The sequence below is a fragment of the Xyrauchen texanus genome, chromosome 21 (assembly GCF_025860055.1).
Source record: "Xyrauchen texanus isolate HMW12.3.18 chromosome 21, RBS_HiC_50CHRs, whole genome shotgun sequence".
NCBI classification, from domain to species: Eukaryota; Metazoa; Chordata; class Actinopteri; order Cypriniformes; family Catostomidae; genus Xyrauchen; species Xyrauchen texanus.
This window is the reverse complement of record NC_068296.1, coordinates 20,025,193-20,045,676: the sequence shown is the minus strand read 5'-3', so window position 1 is coordinate 20,045,676 and position 20,484 is coordinate 20,025,193. Positions and strand designations below refer to the sequence as shown.

At 36.7% G+C, this 20,484-nt stretch overlaps 1 protein-coding gene across 3 annotated transcripts in view; it reads left to right on the top strand.

Moving 5' to 3' along the window:
- LOC127661936 (multiple C2 and transmembrane domain-containing protein 2-like) overlaps positions 1–20,484 on the top strand; it is a 69,481-nt gene that overhangs the window by 9,345 nt on the left and 39,652 nt on the right. For all 3 annotated transcript variants that reach the window (XM_052152902.1, XM_052152903.1, XM_052152904.1), the window contains exons 5-17: positions 6,854–6,996; positions 7,108–7,184; positions 7,618–7,729; positions 7,829–7,864; positions 12,101–12,271; positions 14,764–14,894; positions 15,559–15,745; positions 16,087–16,180; positions 16,266–16,368; positions 16,729–16,831; positions 17,139–17,240; positions 17,483–17,557; positions 17,827–17,946. In XM_052152902.1, the coding sequence (XP_052008862.1) occupies positions 6,854–6,996; positions 7,108–7,184; positions 7,618–7,729; positions 7,829–7,864; positions 12,101–12,271; positions 14,764–14,894; positions 15,559–15,745; positions 16,087–16,180; positions 16,266–16,368; positions 16,729–16,831; positions 17,139–17,240; positions 17,483–17,557; positions 17,827–17,946 (1,454 nt within the window). The remainder of the gene's footprint in view (positions 1–6,853; positions 6,997–7,107; positions 7,185–7,617; positions 7,730–7,828; positions 7,865–12,100; positions 12,272–14,763; positions 14,895–15,558; positions 15,746–16,086; positions 16,181–16,265; positions 16,369–16,728; positions 16,832–17,138; positions 17,241–17,482; positions 17,558–17,826; positions 17,947–20,484) is intronic.

The window sequence follows — 20,484 nt, the reverse complement described above, 5'->3', positions numbered from 1 at the left end:
AAGAGAACTGGTGGCCGGCAGTCATGATAACGACGGCCGGAGAGACCGGAAATAGAGCCCATAGGCTGAGGAAACTGCTCTTTTTTTTTAAAATGTGGGTACCCCAGTCCGTTGGGCGTGCGGCAAAATAAAATTTATAAGGAAATAAGGATTCTCCACCCGACCCTCTGGCAGGGGAGGGAGTGGTCTGCTTACCAGCTCCTGTAGTGCAGCTTCCTGACTACAGCTTACCCGTCTCAGGGGCGCTTTGAAGCCTTCTTGGGGTTCTTGGCGGCCGGCCGTGAGGCGGGTGGCATCGCAGTCCTGCAGGTAGCTCCGCGCCAGGGCCAGTCCCAAGGGCCGGCTGTGGCGGGGCTGGTGTCGGTGTTGGCACCACAGGGGGATGCGCTGGGTGACTAGCAGACGGAGTGCCGGGTCTGTGGCTCCGCCTGGGCAGGATTTGCTGTATAGTGAGATCTCGCCTGAAAGAATTACCCTTCGTCATGTTTCTTCAACAAACTATGCAATCTGAGCAGCATTCATGTTGTAAAACTGTATGTTATCTTATATATTAGAGTCTCATAAACAAAATGAGCGTGTCTCCAAAGTCTATTTTTAAAAATGTTGCGTAGTTTTATTCATAATAGCCAAGAAGTGCGTCTCTGTCGTCTTGAAAGTCGGAGCCTTAATTTTAGATCATCTTCAAATTTGACACAAAACTTCTTTAGATTTGTGGCTTTGAGAACATTGTATTTTTTGGTTGTCTTGGCACTTTTATTATTGTTTTCTTTTAGATTATAAAAACATGTTCAGCACAAAATATTTCCATTACTATAAACTTCAGCTTCTCTAACTTTAAAAAATAACAACATATATTAATTCTATTAATATTAATATACAGCTCAAAGTGTCTTCTTTCAAAAATGTGTCCATACTCCAAAGGGTCCAGTAAATACAACCATTTAAGTTCAGGTATGTAATTTTCATGGTTTGTGCTCAAAAAGGGTGTGTGTAGCAACAGGTTAAATGCATTCCTCCAATTTTATGCTGCAGTCTTGCAATAAAAAATAATTGTTTTTAATAATTGTTAAATGTTATTAGTAGACCAAAACATTTGGTGTAGCATACACCTGATTTAACAGAACGCATTGTTTTAAAAATCTTTTATACAGTAGAATATTGTAACCACTGACCACCAGACATCTGATTTGTGATGATTACTGTTTTTTGTTCTGGTAGATTAAAGTGATTTGCTGCCAAAATGTGTTGGTGTTAAAGTGCTGAACCTCTCCCATATATTGTTCTAGTATTGTTACGCTTTGGGTCATGGTGGGTCAGCTAAAGGACTTTGTTTGTCTAAAACATGAATACACTTTGAATAGCTCCTTAAATTTACTGTATTTCTTTAGACTTTGCTTCACCTTTGCTTTATTTTGTAGTATCCAGGACCCAGTCAGTCATTTTTTTATGAAGTATCTAGGTGCTGTCCTTGATCTTTAGGCTACTTCACATTTAGCAGTTTAGCTATCTTGCTAACTTCCCTCAGTGTAGTCTCTGTTTTGATTTTCAGCCTTTGGTTTTTTTTTTTTTTGGAACTTTGATTGGCATCATGTTGTGGCAAATTGTAGCTAGTGGCTTGTAGATGTCAACTGCTACCATAAAAAATATGATGAGTCAACATAATTTCCACATTTAGTACACATCTGAGGTTCATATTTAAATGCTGAACTTTGTTGAAACAGTTTATTTTGTCCATAGTGTTCCAGGCATAAGCTAAGAATTAAAGTATGCTGATGATCTTGCAAAGCAACATTCTTATTGTTTAGTTCTGACAATCAGATGAAAGCTTACCAGAAATCATATCTTATTCTATTTAATTGTGATTACTGATTCCTAATTTGCTTCCAGAACAAAAACTGAATGCATGTGCGTGACTGAAACTAAAGAGGTTATGGTTCTGCTCTACTACCATTGATAAAAACACTCCTTCAGGTTCAGGAAACCAGTGTATTATAACCATGTGTAACCAAGTCTTTTATATTGGAAGTAAGCAACTCACATGTTTTCATATTGTTCTTACGAGTAACAAATTAGGGTTTGGAAGCTTGTGAATTCTGTATTCGTCAGATTGTTAAGGTTGGCAAATTCTTGAGTCTAAATAGAAAGAATCCACTGACCAGGCATGACACAATAAGTAATTCGTGACACAACACATTCACAGCAAAATAAGGAATTATTGATGTTTAATATAGAACTACTGTACATGAGAGAGATGCTGACAACTACAGCTACAGGTTAAAGAAGTTTCTGGTTTGAATTAACAGTATGTAATGCAGCGTTAAATGAAAGAAAAGTGGTCCCTATCCCTCACATGTGTGCTCATTCTCACAACAGATCACTAATGCCTTTTTTGTTTGTGGTTCTTATGAACGGACTGCAGTAGGAAGACTAAACCCATTAATGAAGGAATGTTAAGGAGTCACTCTAGCTTGTCTGGTCTCCCAAAAGCAGTCAGACCAGAATGCCATTCTTTCTCTGTAACATGTCTGACATGCTCCTTTCCACGACCTTGTTACATTGAATAAAACAGGAAACTTGAATTAAGGAAGTATTGTTTGGATCTACCATTGTTAAGTAATTTGCTTTCTTTCATTCAAATGTTGTGGTATCTATAAATACAATGACATTACGTCTATCATGCAAGCATTGAGAAACAAATGTGCTCCTGTTGTTTTGTTTTTTTTTCTACTATGGTGCCAATGCAAATAGAGGCTTGGTGAAGTGTTGTTTACTAGAGGCTGTAAAAAAATGCCTTGTGCCATGTTGCAAAATGACTTCTCGTGCTTTCTGCTATATTCCTTACATTTTTGTTTATTAGTGAGAGAAGAAGGATTGAGTCTACCAAGATTTACTAAAATCCTACAGGCAAATGATTTTGACAAACTTTCCATTTGATACCCAGAGTAGTCCTTCAGACGTAATGCCAGTCACTGTATAGCTGGCAGAACCGATCAAGCTTATTTGGCTGCTCATTCTCATGTTCAAAGTCACAGGTGTATGTCCAGAGGCTTTTAATTACCATCTCTACCTCATTATTTTTCATAATTAGAATATATTCCAGTGATATTCTTCTCTGCCAAATTAATCTGATCAAATGTTCATGCTCATTTTGGAGGCAAAAAGCTGACCAGATACTGTGTGTAGAATGTGGACATTTACTTCCTCATGTCGCAAAACTCAATGTTTTCATTTTTCCTTTTGAAAGGTTGTTTATTGCAGTGCAGTTATCTTTGTAGCGCAAAATGGGATATGTCGCCACCTGCTGGAATGAGTGGAGTACAACGGGGTAAAAGGCTCCTTTGTTTTGATTTTCTTCCAAAACACTAAATAGCAACAAAAATATTTTTGTTTTTCAAACAAAAACATTTTTTTGTCACTATACACTGCAAAATGTTCCTGATCCATGAGATCATTGTGTGTGTTGTCTAAAGTTTGATTTTGAGGCAATTTGATCCAAATTTTTTTTAAATGTTGCAAATGAATGTAGCTAATGAAAATCCCTGAAATTTACACATTTCGTTTGAGACAAAATACATATTTATAAGTTTTGTTAAAGGCCATTAAATTAAAATTAAATACATTTTTAATAGCTGTCCAATAATTGAAAGGATGGTATGGGGGTAAATAGCCCCCCTGTTGCAAGGGCTAAAGGCCCCTATAAAACACATTGTTATAATAGATTTGTTCTGAGAAAGTGTGCTCAAAGTGACTGATCCAATCACAATGGAGATTATTTGTTAATAGAAACTTGAGATGTTATAAAATGCCAAATGTGTTTGAAATTAACAGGAAATCATGCACACTTTTCTGAAGTAGATATTTTGAGTAAGCATTATCTTAATTTGTTACTCAAAAAGCTTCTTGCTGTCTCAAATTTATTTAAAAAAACGTAAAACTATTGTCCCTATATCTACACTATAACCCCCCTTGGGGCCTTTTACACCAAGGGTGGGTAAAGGGTTCCCTCACCATCTTTAAAAAAAAAAACATATCATTCAAAAAGATATTATATTTAAAAATGAAAACTAAAACTAACAAATAGGGCTGAACAATTAAAAAATATAAAACTGAGATTACAATTACAGTTACCACAATTATCTAATACTGAAGTGTCCGTTTCAGCATTCTTTGCACGTCTACACAAGCGGTGTCAAAATTGTCTATTTACAATGTGATTTTTTTGAAGTGACTGAGCATTGTAACCAATCCCAGATTTCTGTGTAATTTATTCAGTATTTGAAGAACTGAAGAGTTTTGTTTTTCATACTGCTAAAATGACCAGTGTGAAGTTGTCTCTTTAGGCAATCTCTTAAATTACTGATGTGTAAAACAGCAATTAAGTAATTCTGGGACACAATTTTCAGTTTGTTTTGGGTGTGTAGCCGACTTAAAGAATATGGCCTACAGATACCCCAGACAAAAGACACGTTTTAATGTAAATTCTAGTAACTAAAACTATTCAGAATTACAATATAAATTGGAATAATAGACAACTATTATTTTCCTCATAATCGTGCAGCCCTACTATCGTAAATTATTTATAATTTAAGGTGCACACACGTCTTGAGCTTGGTTTCATTATCATGTATAAAAAAGGCTGAATTTGATTTTGGGGAAAACTTTGACCTCGTGTGGTGTTCTTTGAGAATTACACACGCCCTCTGCTGATCAAGGCACTTTACCAACAGTAAATAAATATAAATACAGCTTTTGAATTGTCGTGATCATATTTTAATATTTTACCTCTAATATTTTCATGAAGAAAATATTCAAATGTACAGTCTGAGTTTTGTCATTTTTATTTCATGCCTTCTTGGTTACTGTCACTGACATTTTGTCATAATTGGAGATTTTCCTTAGAAAGTCATTTTTTTTGTCTTTTCTATAGCCTAGTCCTTCATTTGAATACTTTTATATATAGAAAAACAAAATGAATCAATAGCTAAACAATTAAGGTAACTAGGATTTACCCTTTGTATGTTCTCTATTGTAAACTGACGATTCAGGTATTGTCTGAATTAAAGAGATCCCTATCCCTTGGATGAACTATACCTTTAAAGGGATAGTTCACCCAAAAATGAAAATTCTCACATCATCTACTCACCCTCATGCCATCCCAGATGTGTATGACATTTTCTTCTGCTGATGGATGTAATCAGCAGAAGAATCCCACATAAAAGTAATCAATAAGTCTCCAAAGGTGAAATCCATATCTTCACAAACTATATGAAACAAGTGGGTGAGAAACAGATCAATATTTTTACTATAAATCTCCACTATAACTTTCGTAGTCTGAAAGTGAAAGTGGAGATTTATTGTAAAACTATTTAAATATTGATCTGTTTCACACCCATACCTATCATATCACATGTGAAGATATGGATTTCACCATTGGAGTCTTATTGATTACTTTTATGCTACCTTTATGTGATTTTTGGAGCTTAAAAATTCTAGTCACCATGCACTTGCATTGCATGGACATACAGAGCTGAAGTATTCTTCTAAAAATATTTGTTTGTGTTCTGCAGAAGAAAGTAATTCTTACACATCTGGGATGGCATGAGAGTGAGTAAATGATGAGAGAATTTTCATTTTTGGGTGAACTTTCCCTTTAAGTCTCTACTGGTCTGCAGCCATTTGCATTCTTCTTCTTTATTTGAGTCTGACAGAACAGCATGACCGTGATGATCCAGTCTCCCTCTCATGACTTTTCCACCACCTATTTTTGCCTAACAATTAATGCCCAGCCCGGTCTACGACTGACACCACATCTGAAAAGCCGCCCGTAACTCCCCTCCCTCCAGTTTTACGCAATCCTCCATTTTCCTTCTGTTCATTTCCGCCGTCACCATTCTCAGTCACGGCGGAGCTCTTCTCCTGGCTGTTTGAGCTCCTTTCCTCCTGTCAAGCTGCCTGGAGGTTTCCTTGTCAGCGGCTGGAAGGGAGGAGCTGCCTCCTGGAGATGTTCATTTGGAGAGGCGAGCTGACAGGCCTGACAGTCCGTCCCCACGGGGCTTTTGTCATGTGATTCCAGGCTCCCTGCCGGTTCTCTCAAGCACTCCTTTATCCATCCATACAAATGAAGCGATGGACTCTTTTTCTCTCTCATGTTTTTTTCTTCTTTTTACCAGCCAGTCTGCACACCACAGCATAGACAAAGACAGACCGCTCTCCCTCCCCTCTAGAACAGAGACTTTCTTAACAGGCTTTGGAGATTAACACTGCTTGCTCCCGGTTTCTGGGGTATTAAAGCAAAAGCTTTAAATTAACAGATTCACGCTGGCAATAATTTTTAGAGACGTGATGTCCATCCTCCCTGTGCCCACTAGAAAAGTCCTCTAAATATAAAGTCTTTTAGATTATTCAGTGTCCTGTAGATGTGTACTGTAGCCTATGTGTGGGGATATCTGTGTTCATACAGTTTGGGTGTGAAGTTTTGATGATCTGCACTAGTTTCAACTGCTCGCTTTGTCTTTTGCAATGCAAACATTTTCTACTTGATTTTATAACTTTTATTGGTTTTTATTATCAGCAATTATATTCAAAGTGGTCAAAAAAGTGCATTGAACTTGTCACTGGAAGTTGTAACTTTGGCACCTCTTTGATTTTGCTTAAGAAGTGAAGGCAGCAATTAAACTTGCGTTTTCAATTTTATTTCAAGTCTCTAATCCCAGGTTTTTCAAGAAAGGCCTTGATGCTTAACTTACAGCACTGTCATTTATTTCCATCATTATATTATAACAGCTTCTTTGGTTCTATCCACTGAACTTGCCTCAATTTCTTATTCAATGTGGTAACTGTTTGTTTTCAACAGGTACAAGTGACCCATTTGTCAAATTCAAATTAGATGACAAAAACATCTACAAAAGCAAAGTTGTGAACAAGAATCTGAACCCCACCTGGAATGAATCATTTTGCTTTCCCATCAGAGACCTGGATCAGACTGTTCACGTCAAGGTTTGAGAAATATTTGAAACATAATAAAATGAATAAAGCTAATTGTTCAATTGTGAACTGTTAATAACAACAGCAACACTAATAGTCTTCATACAATTATGACTGATGCAGGTGTACGATCGTGACATAAGATCCAATGACTTCATGGGGTCAAGCAGCTTTGCACTCTATAAACTGGAGTTGGACAAGTGAGAAAATCTTTTATTAAATTGTTTCATACTGTAGCTCCCATTGCATCACACTGTCATATAATCATGATCAAATCAAACTTTTTCTTGATTTTTCAGAGGCTAACGCTTTACAATATTATTGTATATGTAAAATACACAATAATTATCATGAATTGACAATAAACAATACTTAACCATTTTAATTTCTACATATCCATTTTAAACATGTTAGTTAATGCATTATGAACTAACATGAACTAATGATGAACAATAGTTTATTTATAAAATATACAAAATTGAAATGTAAATGCTTTAAAAATGTTGGTCATAGTAAGTGTATGATACCTAATGCAATAACTAATGCTAACATATACACCTTTATTATAAAGTATTACCATTCAATATTATTTCTTAAAAAACCAAAGTATTTTGCGGATTTTCGTTCTTGCAGATGGATTCCTTTGACACTGTGTCTGGAGGACCCCGACAGTGTAGAGGACGACATGGGAGTGATCATTATAGAGGCTTCTCTGTCCACACGAGAAGAACCTGCCAAACGAAATGTATGACTCCTAAATACAGACAATATTTATTAACTATTATATAAATATTAACATACTATGTTTTTCTAACATCATTTCTGTTTTGGACCCATTTTTCAGAAGTGGAATCTGAGGAGAAAGGGAAGCTTCAATAAGGTATGTCATTAAAAAATTATCATCCCTTTTTATTTCCACGGACGAATTCCTGAAAGAGTACATCAAATTCAAGTATTCCCGCACCCTGAAAGAAATAAAAGCAGCCACACACTGCATACATATTACCTTACATTTTTTTATTCAAATGCACTATAAGCCACAGAATCTCTGTATTCTGAATTATAAAGGAAGCAATAACTTTTTTCATGTGTATCACGTATAAGTCCACTGGAGGGCAGTAGATCCCCACCATCTTTCGCACAAAGATACTTTTAAATAATATACATTTATGCAATTCTCTTGACTTTACCTTATATACACCTTCACTTATAGTCAGTACATTTCAGAACTTCAACAGACTAACTTTTGTTTATTTCTGCAATTGTCTGATGTGATGTACCAATCCAGGAAATACATTATCATGATCTAAACAAAGCACAGTCTTCCTTTCATTTTGTGGATATCAGTTTATAATTGAGAGTTTATTACCTCACAGCAGTAGGAAATAGCTTTTATTCTTTCAGGGCACAAAAATAAATAAATATATGTTTGCATTTAAGTGCTTTCTGAACAAAATCTCTTATGCGTAGTAGAGTGGTGCGCCATCACAGTGAATTTACTTTGTTTGATTATTAATGATTGGCACTGAATTCAATCAGTTAAATTAAAGCAGTATGAATGAAGGTAAAGCTGTGTATTTTAACATATAGCTGGTTCGGAACATCTATATGCTGAGTTTAAAATAAGTGGATAAAACTGGGATAAAATAATTAACAAGAACTCTCCTTACAAGTCTAGATATGATACTTGTTAGATTTGTAGATTGTCTTTAATGGGCGAATCCAACACAGAAATGCCCAAGTTATTTCATCTCAATATATTTTTATTTATTTTAAGTCATATAGTTATATATATTTTAAGAATTAAAAAAATAAGGAAATGAAGCCTATATAGCTATTTTTGCATTGTGACGTTTTTATGACAAATAAGCACATTTTGCCCCCAAAATTTGAATTGCTGTAATCAATAAATTAATAAATCAATGTCATTCTCATAACTGTAATATGGCAATGAAAATGATCCTCTTCGGACACAATGTTTTAATTATACATTTCATTTTTATTCCATTAATTGAATTTTTTATTTTTAATCGTTTTAATCTTTATAATCTTTTTTTTTTTTTTTTGCATAAGAGTAACGAGAATTAGATTTTTTGTCCTTAAAATCCCTTTTTCGTGAAAATAATGTCATATTGCAAAAATCCTAGTTTGGCTTAATTTTCTTTGCTCAAAATATAATATCTTATAATATAATATCTTTATTTCTTTTAATTTTGGGGTGAAATACAACCCACACTTTTCTTGACAGTTTTCATGAGGCCCAAATAGACACCTGCTATATAATGTGGTCAGGTATAGATAGATCAGTATGTGTTTTTGGAGTGCTGGTGTTAGTGTTTATACTATAGTGAGTATCCTCCACCCAAACAGTTCTATTTGACACCTATCAGCAGAGGCAGAACATCTCTCATTTCTTACCTCTCCTCCTCTCTCACACTCCCTCCATCACTGCCATGCTACAGTGCATTGTCTTTGAGATGGAGCTGGGCAGCAGTATTGGCACATAGCATGTGGTTCCTCTGCTTTCTGATGAAGTCTTAAGTGTGTGTGTGTGTGTGTGTTTGTTTGTGATATTATTACGCTCCATGCCAGTGTAAGATGCTGAAGATATGTGTGATGGCTCATTCCCAGACATGGTGAGCTATAACCCAGATGTTAGGATGTAATATCACAGCTGTGGACGGACAGGACTGAAGATCCAGCCAAATGGGTACGGCTTTGGGCTCGTCCCTGTGTATCCATGCTGCTTTACCATATGGAGGCAATCCCCTAGCTCTTTTAGCACCAAGAATAGCCTCTCTTTAGGGGCCACTTACTCTTATGCGGAATTGTTTTATTGGCCATGCCGATCACAAATTTGTCCAAAATAAACACTTGGGAAGATTTGGCTCTGATGAACATTATATTTCTCTCTCCGCTTCCTCTGTACCTCCCCTGTTATCTCTCTCTCTCTCTCTCTCTTTAAAGAGGCTTGTTTATGGGGATGTGGCCATCACATTAAATGTTAATGCTGGTTTGTCTGCTGTGCCATATATGCGTGTGAGTATGTGTGTGATTCTAATGGCGCAAAGGCTCAGTCACACTCTCTGAGCAGCCAGGTGGGAAAAAAGCTCTCTGGTCTGTGATTACTGGAAGAACAGACCAGCCTCTTCCTGATGTTGTGCTTTTTGAAAGTGCAGGGCTATCAACCCACAAGTTATCTTTTTACTGTGTACTTATCCATCTGCAGTCTTGTTGATGGACCTCTTTAAGATGCCAGAATCACCTGCACATTTCAACTGGTGTGTTTTGGATGCTTTCTTTCTATAATGTATTTTGTTACAAATAAAGAAATAAGACTTTTAATGTTTTTTTCTTAAAGGGGCCACCTTCTAATATATTATCCAGCATGGGAATCTTAAGCTAGTTGCAGATAGTTCACTCGGAAGCAAAAAATTGTGTCATCATTTACTCACCCTCATGTTGTTCTAAACCCATATGACTTTAAAAAGAGACTAGGATTCTGCTTAACATCATGTTTTGTGTTCCACGGAAGTAAGAATGTCATACAGGTTTGGAACAACATTTGGGTGAGTAACTTTTACTCCCTCTCTTTGACACTGGCTTGTTTTGATTGCTTGGTCTGAATTAATTTAGATTCCACCTCTCTCTTCCCCTACAGGTTTCTTTTGACATAGTAATGTTTGATTCCACTCCACGGTATTGTTCGTTTGCATCATTAATATGCGTACTAGTGGCAGCTGTTTACCACTGTAGCTAAGTGATGACTCTGGAAGAGAGGGCACCTACTTCACTGTTTTATTCATGTTTTGTTTTTATCTGTCTGCCACGGATGTGTCACAAGAGACTCAAAGAATTTAGTCCACTTTCTGTGGAGATGAGAAGTAATGTGAAAGGCATTATACTACAACAGGCAAATTTTAGCAGTTCTCTTATGCAAGTTAGGCTAAATTGTGCTTCTTATCTATAGTGAATTGTACTGGAGTCCTGACCATAAACATGAACACGTGTGGTTTGTGAAAAACAGCTTTCCCTCCAACACTGTAAATAGTAATAGTAATCTCAAATTGTAGAAAAAAAGTTTACTCAACTTAATCTTAAGTGTTTACTATTCTTACTTGTTTTAATTAAGTTATCATTACTCTATAAATCCTAAAACTGTCATTAATAAAAATATTTAAGTGGTCCTATAAACAGTACTTGAAATGTCACATTTTGGAATCATAGCTCAAATATTTACGTTCTTTAAACGTTTGTAAAGTACTGCAAACTTAAAATTATCAAGTACAAAATTGTGGCTGTGTGGAACACCCATAAGTCCTTGCTCTTAAATAATCAATATATATTTGGTCAGAACAAGGGAACTTATGTAGAAAAGTGCAGATTTATGTGCACTAAAGTGCTGAGTAGAATCCAATGTGCCATATGGCCTAGAATCTAGAATCCAGTCATAATTTCCTTTACACTGTATAAGACATGTTATAACCAAATTAAAATAATTAAATCAAAACAATGATACTTTAATCACAGATGAGTTAAGTTTACTTATATCTTGTCAAAGTTACTTAAAAATTGTATTTAGTTTACTTGAGCCAAATAAGCACATTAACTTTTGCAAACCGAGGTCAACTTTTACAGTGAACCAAATGAACTGATGTCAAACAGACCCGGGATGCACAAAATGCATATAATGCATCTTTTGGAATTAAATGTTTTTGCTACTGTAGATTTCTACAGGTAAATTTAAAGGATCTCCTTTAAAGGAACTTCTTCAAACTCGAAAGTAGGCGAATACTGAATAGGTGTGAAAATGTAAACTTGAGGTGGCTTGGCCATATGTTAATCATGCTCATGTTTATACCATCACAATTTTAGAATAAACCATATTTTGCAACGTTGTTTTAAATAAATGGTGTGGCTGGACTGTATGTCGTTGTAAAGTATGTCTGGATCATGTACTCTCAAATCAAAAGTGCAAGTAAAATCATGTTATCTCTGTGTATATGTGTTATATGTATCAGCACTGTTTTTCTTTGTCACACCTTCTTAGAATTTAAGTGAAAATAGACATGTTACAATGTCTAATGCACAAATGTCGATGTTTCGCCTGTTCCAGGGTCAGCCAATAAGCCAGGCGCAGGCTGCACGACTCGTAGGAGGACAGAAGAGTCAGGTATGGAGTGGAGTTTATTCCGTCATCCTGGTTGAAGGCCAAGATATGCCTGACTGTGGTCAGGGAGACATCTATGTACGGTTTAGAGTGGGAGACCAGAAAGTCAGGAGCAAGGTGAGATCATTATTCACCCTACCTCTTCTTTTTACATCCCATGCTTCCTCTGTTTCATGTAGTCATTACATTATCACAGATTCACACACCTCTTTCTTTATTTCTAAACTCTGTTTTAACAACACCTCATTATACCATTCTCTACTTTCTCCTCCCATGCTTTCTTAGTATGTTCACACCTTGAGGAATATGTTATTGTTTAGAGGTATTGGTCTTTCATAGCTCAGCAGACATAATGGAGTTCTCAGTTATGTATTTAAGGATAAACCTAATCTCACATTTCTCCTAAAATACATTAGGAAATTGTTGAAATACATTAACAGTAGCAATCTACATATAAAAGTTATCTATAGCTCAGATAATTTGGCTGTGGAAGAATTTGAATAGAAATGTTTGAGTTCATATGGAAATCTCTGACTTGATTGCAGACTTTGGGATCTTTGCAAATCCGAGCACAGTGTGAAACATAGATGAGATCTCTTTTAAAACTCTAAAGGAGACCCTTGTGAGATTACTAGGGTGTATCTGTCAGGAGACCATTCTGTGCCATTAGTGCTATCAGTCGATTAAAAAGTTTAATCACAATTAATCGCATACTTTTTGTAGTTAAACACGATTAATTTCAGATTTTGAAAAGCTGATATTTAATACTATATATACTTCTTTTCCTGTCAAAATGCATTTATTTCCATCTTAGGAAAGAAAAGAAAATGTTATAATATAATGCTTTATTAAAATTTTCCAAACAAAGCCTTCCACAATATAAAGAAAGAAATTCACTAAAATAGCAACAATTCAAGTAACATTAAATGTTTTCCAAGTCTAAGTCGGAGGTTGACTAATTGAAAGAATTAGTCCCCACATAGGTTGCATTTTTATTGCAATGGGCATTCAATCTCTTAAACTCAAATCTCCCACAGCCTGCTGCAAGACTGTGGCTATCCACCTTCCTACAGCAATGCTGGTCCATTTATCAATATTTGCATACATGCTGCCATGTGTTCCCCTCTCAGTCTGTTTCTCAGGTCAGCTTTGACCTGAAAAACATATGAAAAAGTCTCACTACTTGTTACTGCAGCTTCACAGACTGACTGGAATTAAGAACAAGCTTGAATCTTAGTTTGGTCTATGCATTTTGTTTCATTGTTGACTGCAATTTTAATTTCACGTCAGATTAACTGACACATGTAATTATTGAGGTGTATGCATTTTTTTATTGCCATTTCATGTTAAGTGCTAATGTTGGCTAAGTTACCTGTGGTGCTGTGTGTCTCTCTTCCTCATCCTCAAGCCATATTCTCTTAAATTATTTGTGAATACTCATATCTGCTGAGAAAATGCATGAAAAATTAGTAGTCTAACCAGGGGCGGACTGGCCATTGGGAGAACCGGGACTGTTCCTGAATGTCCGTCTGCGAAACGGGGTCGAATAGGCTGCTGCGTTATGCAAAACTGGCCACAAAATGGTGCCGCGATATGCCGAAGGGGGCAGCGATATGCATAAAAGGACAGCGACAACCCCCTCCCCCCCCCCCTGAACAACTTTTGGGCCACATTTCCCTCCCCCCACCTCAACAACTTTTGGGCCAGACTGTATGCAGACGCTGAGTGTTTGTGTCAAAATTTGAGTATACTTTGGGCTTCAGTCACCATCCACCTTAATTTGTTTTGGATAAAGGATACAATTTCAATGAATGTTGACTAAACCTGTCAGTCCCTATAATTTGTCCTTTTGTGTTTCACATATGAAGGAAAACCATATGGGTTTGGAATAATGAGAGCTTGAGTAAATTATGAGAAAATATTCATTTTTGGGTGAACTATCTGTTTAAGCAAAGTCTTCATTTGCCCTTCATTTAATCTCATTGCTGTCTAGGGGAAACAATTGAAACAATAAAGATATCTCCTTTGTGTCATTCTTTTCTTATTCGCTCACCCCCCCCTCGCTTTAGTTTTTCCTGTCCGCTTTAGACACCTCTATCCCCCACCTTCCTCCCTCCTCCCCCTCTCTTGGATCACTCAGGCTTCACTGCTTTGCTGACAGAAGAGGCTACTCATTAGATTGGCCATGTCTGGCAGGGCGGCTCTCCTGATGCTTCTGTTACTGCGTATTGTTCAGCTCATTTGCATACCCAGAATGCCTTGCTCATCTACCTCTGCAAGCTGCCCCCCTACTTTCCCCTCAACCGTTCCAACCAGCTAGTCTTGTGTTCTCATGTCATCTTTTTTATTGAGCCCCTCAGGCTCTGTTTGGGCATGTTTGCTTGTTGAACAAAACTACTTCTAATTGGATGCTGTCAGAGTTTATAATCTCAGTGAGAAGAGACGATATGTTCTCCAAAAAGATGGTCGCCCCTCCTCCACCATTTCTTATTGAAGTTTTACTGAATAAGGCTTAATACACCTGTCATGTTAGCTGTCTCTGTTTTGAGATTCCATTAAATCTGCCACAACTTACTCTCTTTCCGTCTCCAACTTGTCTGTCTCCTCAGAACCTGTGTATTAAGGCAAACCCACAGTGGAAAGAGTCTTTTGACTTTAACCAGTTCCAAGATGTGCAAGAGAGTTTGGTGGTTGAAGTTTGTTGCAAGAAGGGCAGGAAGTCAGAAGAGTGCTGGGGAGTGTAAGTCTGCTAGAGTGATATTCTGTAACATATCAACTTAACTGAAACTGAAAGAAAAGTTTTTAAAAGTTAAGAAAAGTAATACAGTGATCTATAGCAGTGGTTCTCAACTGGTTTTGCTTCAGGACTCAGATTTAACATTAGACATCAAGTAGCGACTTAACACACTATCTTGTACTAAATGTAGTATGGGTTGTATTTTCTTTTACCTTGCATAGTTTTGTTAATGGCTTTAAAGGATGAGAGCATTTCAACTATCCTGTCCATGTGGGCATCTGCTTAATTTGGCTGACAGATGAATTTGCAGCAAAATAATGTTGTTTGATTGGACGCTTTACTTTAATGAAAGGTTTTCTATTTGCTTTAAAAGTTTATAAGCCAATTTATTTTGCTCATATTGTCAGTTGTATTTTATTATTTACATTTAGCATTGCTTTTTCCATGATGTCTGTGACCTAATCAGATCATACCGGTGACCCATTTTTGGATTGTGAATGACCCAGCAGTTGAGAACCACTGATCTACAGCACATAACCCAAAGTTGACAGTGTTGTGCAAAACCACAAATTTAAGTTGTGTCCTTTGAAAACCATTACTGAGGTAAATCGGTGCATTATTATCATCTATCCACTGCCCAAATACTGGTAATTTCTACTATTCTCAGGCTGGATATCGACTTGACGAAGTTTCCTGTCAATCAGAAGCAGTTATATACTCGTGTGCTGGATCCAGAGAAGGGCAGACTGGTTTTCTTGGTCACACTGACCCCCTGTTCTGGTGCATCCATCTCAGACATTCAGTCCGCTCCATTAGAGAATCCCAGGACCTATGAGAGGATGCTAAAACAATATGTCAGTATTAAAGTTAGCTATTTTAATTTGCTTTTTTTTTTTTTTTTTTACCCAACAACTACCTAATTTTCACAAAACAATTACAATGAAAGAAAATTATGTTCGGGTTGAGTATTCATTAACAATTCTGAACTGACTGTTTTCACTGGAGCTATATTACAAAAATACAAAAATCAGATACATATCCAATTTATTTCCACAAATGAAAGATGCCTAGATTAGAACTGAAAATTACATATTGTATGATTTTGTTATCCAAAAAACAAAAAAAAATAATTTGTGCCACACTGAACTGTGATATGAATGTAGCTTTAGGTTCTAAATATCAATTGTATTTACAGAGTCTGAGCAAATCTCTGGGAGACTTGAAGGATGTCGGCTATCTTCAAATCAAGTTAATTAAGGCCACAGATCTTTCTTCAGCAGATATAAGTGGTACTTACCAGCCTTAAATACAGCATGGTAAAATTCTGAATTATAAATATCCATTCAGTAATATTTCAATATCTAATTTTAACAGGTAAAAGTGACCCCTTCTGTACACTTGAGCTTGGTAATAGCAAACTGCAAACCCACACAATAGCCAAAACTCTGAACCCTGAGTGGAGGACAGCCCTGACATTGTAAGTAACACTGATAAACACTGCTGAAAAGACCAGCTTAACCAGCATGCAATTCCCATTCTTGTCTAGGCTGGTTTATGATGGATAGTGCTGGTCTAGCTGGTTGACCAGCAGAGCCATGCTTTTCACCAGCTAAGCCTTGCTGGTGACGCTTGTTGACCAGCATCATCTTTCTGATGAAGCTGGTTAAGCTAGTTTAAAACCTGGTGGGGACACCAGCATCCCATGCTGGGGGACCAGTACCCAAAACACAACATAAGCTGGTGACCAGCAATGCTGGTCTTTTCAGTAGACAAGACAGTTGTATATGTCTTTGTGTATCACTATGCATGATTCACATTTATTTTGACATGTCTGCAGCCCCATTAAGGACATGCATGATATGTTGGTGGTGACAGTCTATCATGATGATGGGGACAAAGCTCCAGATTTCTTGGGAAAAGTTGCCATTCCTTTGCTGAGTGTAAGTTCCACACTAAACATTTTCAAGAAATTAAAATGTCCAGGACTTGTGAAACCTAAAAAGCCATGGCAGTTACTAGAGTCAATATTCATTTTTCTAGTTATCCTCAGCATATATTTAATTGGCTAGAAATCTCTCTTTTTGAGTGTATTCTCTATAAAATAAATGTTAAGAATCCTTATCCAGAAATCACAAACAACCAAAAAAGATATGGAACTTTATTGATTAAAAGGTGTGGAAACCCTGATGTATCTATACTGATGTCATTGTTGTCCAATTTTCATCAGTCATCTCAACTTTACCTTAGGTTTCGAATGGCCAACAAATAACCAGAATGTTGAAGAATGATCATCTATCCAGGGCAGCTAAAGGAAGCATCACACTGGAGCTGGATGTGATCTACAACCCTGTAAGTGCACAGAGAACATTGCACGAGAGACTACTTAGCAATATATTTATATTATGATTCAAAAAGCATTCAGCAGATTCAACAAACCATTCAACCTGAGAGTACTTTAATGAAAAAAAATAAAATGTATATCGTACAAACCACATTGAACTTTCCATTAAAACTACATGTGTTCTTAAAGGTGCTTGTAAGTGAAAGTACTGTATAATCTGTTAAGGTTGTGGATACTTTGTTTCTCTCAGATCAGAGCAAGCATCAAAACATTCCAACCTAAAGAAACAAAGTTTGCAGAGGACAACCCAAAGTTTAACAAAAAGGTGAGCTTTATCACTAATGATTACAGCATAATGTGGCATCATATTTTCCGCATTCTTTTAACATTAGGTTTGTTGTTGGCACATTTAGAGACTCATTATGCTCCTCCAGCGCCGCCTAAAGCTCTTTAGACACCAGCGATGACTTGACTTATTAATATTTATCACCAGTGAACCTTCGGTTTAAAAGCCACTTTACACCTGGTGAATGTCATGTTATAAGCATTATGTTCTCAGGCACATTTTGCTAAATACTGCTTTGTCTCCATTAGCTTTTAGCGCGAAATATCTATCGAGTGAGGAAGATCAGCATGGCCATCCTCTATACATTGCAGTATATTAAAAGCTGCTTCCAGTGGGAGAACACACAGAGGAGTATTATAGCTTTCCTGGTAAGTCTTCGTACTGTTATTTACAAGCTCTGAGGCCTTTTTAGTAACCTGAGGTCACTGAAAGCCATCTGTACCTGTGTAATGCCTCTTTGAAGAAAACGGTCTGTTCATTAATTGCAACATTTCACAAGATGAAAAACAGGCTGCATTCATCCTGCCAGGGTGCAAAATGTTTTATTGATTTATTTTTTAAATAAATAACACCCCCCCCCTTTCAAGATTTCCTAAAACAGTTTGTTATCCAGTACCATAATTGGATTGTATAGTTGAAGCCGAGGCTCAGGGGTCAGAGTGTGTGATTCACACAGTGTCCTGACCAGCCTAAAAAGCTGCAAAATACCAGCGACAAGCAATTTTTCTGTCAACAATAAATGTAAAAATGTGATGTGGTAAATCGCTAATCCAAACAGTGATGGTGAATTCTCTGTTTGCACATTCTCTCACACTTGAAATTCATTACACAACAGAATATTGTAAAACTAAGTATATATACCTTGTATTTTTCATGACTTCTTTAAGACGGCATTGGCTTTTATGGTTTTCCTTGATGAACTTTAGGGATTTGTCATATAAAATCCAATATTTCTCAAGTTTGACATCTCTCGTCCATTTTTTTCTTTTTAATATACACTTATTGAGCACTTTGTTAGGAACACTATGGTCCTAATAAAGTTCCCCACATGGTCCTCTGCTGTTGTAGCCCATCTGCCTCAACATTTGACATGTTGTGCATTCTGAGATGCTATTCTGTTCTACAATTGTACATAGTGGTTATCTTAGTTACTGTAGCCTTTCTGTCAGCTCGAACCAGTCTGACCTTTCTACTGATGAGCTCTCTCATCAACAAGGCATTTCTGTCTGCAGAACTGCCACTCACTGGATGTTTTTTGTTTTTATTTTTTGGCACCATTCTGAATAAACTAAAGACTGTTGTGCATGAAAATCCCTGCAGATCTGCAGTTACAGAAATATTCAAACCAGCCCGTCTGGCACCAACAATCATGCCACGGTCAAAATATTCTCCCCATTCTTATGGTTGATGTGAACATTAACTGAAGCTCCTGACCCATATCTGAATGATTTTATGCATTGCACTGCTGCCACATGATTGGCTGATTAAATAATTGCATGAATAAGTAGGTGTACTGTAACAGGTGAGTGTACACGAGGAGCAGGATTTTGGTCCAATGAGTTTTTTAAAGTAATCCATTACTAAATTCTTATCTAAAATTTGAATCAGATTACTGACTTTACTAATTACTTAATTGCAAAAGCAATCACATTGCTTATTGGTTTTACGTTAATTTTTAACTTTCTAAAACTCTTCACAGACAAGTTTTTATTTTTAATTTGTTGGGTGGAAAAATTTTAATATGTGTATCCTCCATTGTCGCACACAAGTCATTCAATCGGCACATGTTTTTTCTATTACAATAACTCGTTATGGGGTGCACGCTCTTCAGCTTTCACAGAAACGCAAACAGATGTACATATGAGCATAAATAATTATATAAAATTATTCTACATAAATAACATTATTCTAGATGTGAAATCCAATTAATGTACTTAGCCACTAGAATGATTACAGTAATTGAAAATGTAATATATTACACTACTTTTTGTACAATAACTAATTAGATTACAGTAACAAATTATTTGTAATCAGATTACAACACACTGCAAAAATAGAATCAACCAACAAAAATTTATAATTACATTCTTTTTGTTGCTGTTGTGGCTGGATACAACAGAAATGTGAATTACTTTTATCGCTTGTTGCTGTGATGCTTATGATTTGGCCTGGGACGTGTCCCAGTCCCATTTCTCAATCTCCCCAATTATTTCCTGTCTTTTCTGTACTGTTTATGTGAATTAAAAAGTGACAAAAAGTCCAGAAAAGTGTGATGATGTACATCAGCTTTGCTGGTGTCTATTGTCACCTGTTGTTTGGTGAGTTTCATATACGGTCATGCACACCAGCTACAAATTGAATAAACTTTAATATATGCGCCCTTCCAGTGTGTGTTCCATTATGCTGCACTCTGTTTTATTGTAGCCAAGTAGGAAGCATTATAAGCCATGCTGTAACACAGAGGTAGTTATTTTTAGAGGCAGTGCATTCTGGGCGCCATAGCATAATCTACAGTCTTCCGCACTGCTGCGCCTCATTGCAGGAATGAGCAGTGCCACCTGAAGGGGAGTCCTCGGAGGTGTGCACGTTCATCCACCTGAGAAGACGGGTTGTCAGGCTGGGGAGAGGTGTGAGACATCCTATTGCTGGTTCTAATGCTGTCTGCACATGCAGGGTTGAGAATGGAAGATTAGCAGCTAGCATGTGGCCCGTTTCCACACCACTGCATTGAGAACGGTGTAGGTGATGCTGAGATATGGATATGACAGGAGAAATGAAAATGGGGCACCTGTGTAAATTGTGCATGCTTTGATACATAGGCTGGAGGGGTTAATCTAACCATACAGTGTTGTTATGTTGTATGTATTTTTATACCATCTGCATCCGTTCTTGTACAGTCTCATAAT